This window comes from Cryptotermes secundus, unplaced genomic scaffold, assembly GCF_002891405.2.
Source record: "Cryptotermes secundus unplaced genomic scaffold, Csec_1.0 scaffold1914, whole genome shotgun sequence".
Taxonomy (NCBI): domain Eukaryota; kingdom Metazoa; phylum Arthropoda; class Insecta; order Blattodea; family Kalotermitidae; genus Cryptotermes; species Cryptotermes secundus.
The window spans coordinates 105,118-111,468 of record NW_019727440.1 but is presented as its reverse complement, the minus strand read 5'-3'; the positions used below and the strand labels follow the sequence as shown (position 1 = coordinate 111,468).

Sequence of the window (6,351 nt, the reverse complement as noted above, 5' to 3'; positions counted from 1 at the left end):
TAAGTTACAGAGGGTGATGTTAAAAACCGTAAGGTGTATAGTACCCAATTAAATGAATAAAACAGGGCCCCGACAACATGTTTCCAGGAATCAATATTTGTACAAATATCGGTGCCAGGGTTTAAGTGGGCGCCTTAAATGATGGAATCTTAAGACCCATTGTCTTTCCTAGCAGACTAGCAGGTGCAGTGCACAGTCTTTGTTTTGTGAGTGATCTACCGGTTACTCCTGTAACATGTGCCTCTTCAAAACGATCAGATTTGTCATTCATTGTTGGTAGGGCACCACCTTATTTTCTCTACATTTTCAGACCCCAACACATCCAGATTTTCTTTGAAGAGTGGTAACATGCGGAGGTCCTGACAACAGCAACGAGCACAGAATGCCCGTCAGGGGATTGGAGTGAAGCTAGGAATTTCGGGCAGAGTGCGCACTTCTGTGCGCCGAAGAGCTGAATGTCGTTTTGAAATGCATGGGATCCACTTGCAGAACCGGTTTTGGGATCAGATCAACATCGCCCATATCTGAGTAAGCACTGGTTTTTGGACACATTAGACTGGGAATATTCGCTCATTTTAGTGAGTACTTTACATTCTTAAAGCATTTAATTATATTTAACAATCTGTATGTACGAGTATATTACGACCTTTAGCCCTGTAGGAAATCTACGTTTTGGGTAAAGGAAATATTATAGGTTTTATATGATTCTCAGGAGAAGCTACAATTATTTCCCTAAACATTATTGAACGGACATTTTCATAATTAAGAAATACTTTGTAGCCGTGAAATAGGACCTACATTTTTAATTCTCATTCGCTCAAAAGAAAATTCCGATTCCTCGGTCCTTGTTCACAACATTTCATATACATGAAACAATGATTGAAGCGAACAATCGCTCGTCATATTGATAGGGATTAACATTCTATATGTATGTAATTTCCTATAGATAATATATCCCCGCTCTGTTTTATTTACATTAGTGACCGGTGAGACATGAATATCTGCTTCCAAGTGTATTGTGTTTTGATACACACGGGTCAGTCCATGTAACTCTGTACCATGTTTACAGGTGAACTCTAGCTCCAGTTATTCTCCTTATAATATTTCAGGACGGACAGCACAAAAATCATCGTTTACAACAGTTTCTGTATTGTTGCGCGCGGACTCGTTACCGTGGGAAACTGATTGTTTGCGAAGGCGTTATTCAGTAACGGGTCTACATGCTCCATTATATTATGATAGTCGCTCGAAGTAGTAACCCACAGTATCAGTACAGTGTTGCTGTAATTAGTGGAGGATTAAGAAATATTTCAGGTGAAAGAATTTACTGCCCATCTTCTATTTTTACGTGACTAGGTTCAGAACAATAGAAAATTTTCTGCTGCTAATCCAAATCCGTGTTTTCTAAACAATATGTAAGGCATGCATTTCTGAAATGAACGTCCGATGAGATGTTAAAAAAATAAGTAATGTGAAAATGTATTATATAAAAAAAATATGTAAATACTTCTCAGCGTATTTACCGATGGAATCCTTCCAAGGGCACTATGGCCTTGGAGTCGAATCAGCCTTTATCAGGGCCATATTGCCGCTGAAGGATTATGTAAATTGAAAGAAATCGAGTGACAAATGAACAAAAAATGTAGAAAATATGCGTAGAATTGCAGTATTTGTTCTGTACGCTAGTGGTTCAGTGGGATGTGTGGGTGACCGAAGAAAGTTACATGTAACGTAGATTTTAATGTTGATGTTTCCAATTTTTATTCGTATATTCAATTATATAGTAGAAAAAGGTAACGCTGTCTCTGTGTTTAATTAATCAAGCAGTAAATCATGAATGTACATGTGGGAATGGAGGGATATCTCCACCGTTTCTCAAATCGGCACTAAATGAAGTCGAGTGATCAGCTCCAAGACTTGGCCCATTTACCTCCGTGGAAATATCCTCCTCTACCAAGTAGACTAGAGTCTGGGTGGGTCTCAGGCCCGGTGTTCAGGCAGTGGAATAGAGAAAAGTATCATGCTCCTGTCGGGGATAGAACCCCAGGTGTCCGCCTTCAGCCCCTCTGTATAAAGACAGAGCTATTCCGGATCAACTTAACTTGAAATTTGTCTTCGAACAGCTGCTTAATAACATCATTTCAACATTTAACTCCTCAACGGCTCTTTTTCATATATCTTGCGATAAGACTGAAAAAAATTGGCCTATGAAAGCAGTTAATTTTTACTAACTGCGCTTCAGTGCATCGCAATAGAACCTGTTGAAAAATGTATTCATATGTAAATACGCATTGCAATTGAATTTTCTTTATTTAATTTAGAAAAACGGGAATTGTCAAGGACAGGGGTGTAAAGTTTCCGATTCTTGTATTGGAATATCATATCAAATTTTATTGCTTCATTTTCTGACGTCGGAGTGACGTATATCATTGCATTGTGTCAGCGTCTAAACTTTATGTGTGTTCGCCACAGAACAACAGAAGGAGAAGATTAACAAGAGAAGAATGGCAAGTGAAGAAGAACGCCTTGCGAGATTGCGAAGGACATTGCATTCCTTAGCAACTCGAGTCCCAAAAGTAATTCTGACACGAGTTGACTGGACATTACCTGCTTTGAGGAATCAGGCTGTAAGTGTTGTGTTTTCAATTATAAATATATAACAGAAACACATTTTGTTGTCACGTTCTCCAATTGTCTTCATCTAAAGTTTATGTGCCAGGTAACTACATCATGTGCACTTATATTCATTGCAGTTCACTCCGTGTGCGATGGATCTCTATAAGCTTCCTTTCCACGTAGCCTTACTGACCTTCATGTTACAACCGAAATTTCAAAACACTTAGGCACAACAGGAATTCACTTCAATTTAAGACACATCCCAAAATTTGTTCCGCTAATATCCAGTCTCTTATTACACTCGTAGTTCTCTCTTTGTGTTCTACGAGGCTACGTTCCTAAAGGTTTCAGCACAAATATACGCTATGCATATGTTTCCCCCAGTTCCAAATAACACGGGCCGTCTCCTTCTTAAAGTAGCAACGCTTTTCAGATGCAACTAAATTGAAGAGAGGTGCGTAGTTATATTATTAATATAAATTAATAAAATCCAGACTTATAATCACAGGATAAAAATTTTTAATTATCAAGGCAATCCAAGATTTTTGCAAATGTACAAGAATAAGTGACTATAACTTTGTTTCATGCCGTCTGTATGCAACTTCGGTTACAATTCAACCGTCGTTCTTTCTTATATAATATCTCGTTCTAATTGACCATTTTCACATCCACAAGTTGTTCTCATTAAGGAATCTACTGTCACTGTAATGTTTTTTGTTTCTCTTATGTTTCCCTCGGATTAATTCCAGTTATGTGGTTTAGCCATCTGCATTCCCTTTGGTTTCCTGACCTGCACGTGTTTGCTTAATCTGTAATATATGAAGTGATATATTCCAGTGTTATTTTGAATTACATCGAAACACGTATTTCACATTCAAAGCATTACATGAAACAAACACAAGAGAGCAGCACACAACACACACTACATCTTAGAAGCAACATCACCAACGTCAGGAAACTCTTACACCGGAGAAACATTAAGGACTACCATCACAAACAATAACAGCCCAGACAGTCACAGGCAACAAATCAACAATAACGTAAATACGTGGAATACCACATATACGTTAACTGAATATAAATATGTACCTCAAAACAAAGCTCTAACATAACACATTGCATATTACAAATAAAGCGAAAGACGTAGAGATATAATGACACCAAATTTAGAACAGATAATTAACGAATGTTATCAGAAGTAAATTGAGGCAACTGCATAAGACATAAAACGGTTTTACAGTGAGCAGCAGATTCCTTGTACACGTGAAGAGGGCCGAAACATGTAGGGTTTGTAATTGTCGCCGAAGTTGCACATAGACGGCATTAAAGGAAAACGCAGAGTCAGACCTGTGCAGTGCAACAGGATCCTGCAATGTAAATTTATGTACGGAAATATCATTTACACACGCTTGAACGTGCTCTGTACCAGTAAGAATTTCAAGAAATATTCCGGTCAAATTGTTAGACATATAAGTCATAGGATGACTCTTAACTTGTCATTAATTCCAGTCAATGGCAGGACCAGTATAATTGATTCGGTTAACCAATGCGTAGCATGGAGTAAGACGCACGCAACATTTCCACTGAAACTGGCAGACGAATGCTAGAATTTGCTTAGAGATATTTACGTTTGGATTAGTAAATTTGGGGATCAAGCTGGAACACAATGTCATTTTGGTTTCTCCTTGTGTAACAGTATTTGTAATGGTGTCGAGTGTATTACTGGAAAATGTTTCCGAGCCCAACTCCACTGCGGGTTCTTATAGCATTTCTGTTTTTTTTTTCAGAATATTAAATTAAATGCAGCAAATTTTGAAGCAACACATGAAAATAAGGATTTTAATGCCAAGGAACTTTGTCGTGAACAGGGAGCAGAATTGTTAAACAGAGAAGAAAACTTCTATTCTTGCGAGATATGTAAGAAGTCATGGTCTCCTGGGAATAATTTGTTGGTACATGCAAGTGGAAGTAACAGAGAAACAATGTCTCGTTGTGAAAAGTGTGTCACATCGTTAACTCCTAAGCATAGTGCAGTAAAAGGATCAAGGGGTCGCAGTGAGTCTTTATCTTGCGAAAATTGCAAGAAGAAGTTAACAAGTCACTCTACTTTCTACAACCATACCAGAGTGCACACTGCAGAACGGTCATTTTCTTGCGAAGTGTGTAAGAAAAAGTTCGCCAAGCGCTCTAACCTAAACAAACATTTAAGAATTCACAGTGGAGAACGGCCTTTTTTGTGCAAAGTTTGTAAGAAAGCGTTCGCCCAGCGCTCTCACCTAAACAGGCATCTCAGGACACACAGAGGAGAGCGACCATTCTCGTGCGATGTGTGTAAGAAGCGGTTCACTCAGCTTTATCACCTAAATATCCATCTCAGAATACACAGTGGAGAAAGACCATTTTCTTGCGAAGTGTGTGAGAAAACATTCACTCATAGCACTAGCCTGAAGAATCATCTGAGGGTGCACAATGGAGAACGGCCTTTTTCATGCAAATTGTGTAAGAAAACTTTCACACAGGGATCTACCTTAAACAGGCATCTCAGTGCACACAGAGGAGAGCGACCGTTCTCGTGCGATGTGTGTAAGAAAACTTTCGCTAATAGAGATATCCTGAAGAATCATCTGAGGGTGCACAGTTGAGAACGGCATTTCTCGTGAAAATTGTGCAAGAAAAGGTTCACTCTCCGCCTCGTTCTGAATATGCATCTCAAATCACGCAGTTCAGAACAAGCATGATCGTGAGATATTGAAGGGAATGTTCACTCGTGGCGGAAAACTAACAATCATCACATGGAATAACATTAGGGATAACCTTTTCGCTTAAATGTGTGCAAGAAAACATCCAATCATCGAGACAGTGCGAGTCTATAGAGACATTCTTTTATTTTGCATTTCTATGAAAATGTTTATTGCATAAACGGAATTATTGTGTTTAAAATAACATATTTTGCTTCAAGAATTTACCTGGTTACAGAACCTGAACGTTTTACTGTGTGATAGATTACTAACAGGAATATTCACACATCATTCTCCTCTGTTCATTGTATGAAGTTGTGTTCAGCATTTGGTTTCAAATATTTAATGTTTTCTGTTGACTTCATTAATTTTTCACAATTAACTTCACATCTTTAAGTGTATTAAATCAGTATTGTTTTTTGAAGCCTGATTAGTACTATATTAGATTTATAATATAATATTTGTTAATAATATATTCACATTCAGATTCAGTTTTCTTGTGTGATTTCTCTGGTCCGTGTCGAAATATTGATATATGTTTTATTTAACTGATATTTACTTGATGTGACTGCTTTCATTATTCCAGTGTAACGAATTTTAACATCTTCTTTCTGTCCTCTCAGTCTCTATTTTGCATCCTAACTGCTATTATTTTTAAAGGATAAATTAATTACTGGTCCGCATCAGATTTTCCCCGTTAGTAGCTATGTGCATGTCCACTGTTGTTTCCTTCCCTCCGTTTATATTTCTATGGCTCGCCATAGGAGAGTCCCTGGGCCGCGATTTCACTGACGTCACATTTCTGCGTCTATGCACAGGAGAAATATGTAGCTTAAGATCCCGTAGGTGGACTCAGACCAGATCGAGTCGCTTGCAAGTGTGTTGATGTTTATCCAGTTTGTCCAAAACGTAAATATATTCTCGACCTGAAATGGAATTTCATTCCAAAGATGAAACTAATGAAATCTTCCGTTGGAAGAAACAGTATCAATGTGCA

General features: G+C 38.0%; 1 protein-coding gene across 2 annotated transcripts; it reads left to right on the top strand.

The window, feature by feature from the left end:
- Window positions 1–285: 285 nt before the first annotated feature.
- On the top strand, window positions 286–5,812 carry LOC111864852 (oocyte zinc finger protein XlCOF19-like). Of its 2 annotated transcripts, none has more exons than XM_023852409.2 (3): window positions 286–528; window positions 2,473–2,627; window positions 4,404–5,812. In XM_023852409.2, the coding sequence occupies exons 2-3, from the start codon at window positions 2,505–2,507 to the stop codon at window positions 5,256–5,258; spliced, it is 978 nt and encodes a 325-aa protein (XP_023708177.1). In that variant the 5' UTR covers window positions 286–528; window positions 2,473–2,504; the 3' UTR covers window positions 5,259–5,812. The 2 variants fall into 2 exon arrangements, with proteins under 2 accessions (XP_023708177.1, XP_023708176.1); XM_023852408.2 differs by having other exon boundaries at window positions 287–578.
- The last annotated feature ends 539 nt before the right edge of the window (window positions 5,813–6,351 follow it).

Excerpts from the sequence above, each read along its gene's own strand:
- LOC111864852 (XM_023852409.2), top strand. The coding sequence starts at position 2,505 with ATGGCAAGTGAAGAAGAACGCCTTGCGAGATTGCGAAGGACATTGCAT. Across the intron at positions 2,628-4,403 it reads CTGCTTTGAGGAATCAGGCT|AATATTAAATTAAATGCAGC; the intron begins GTAAGTGTTGTG and ends TTTTTTTTTCAG.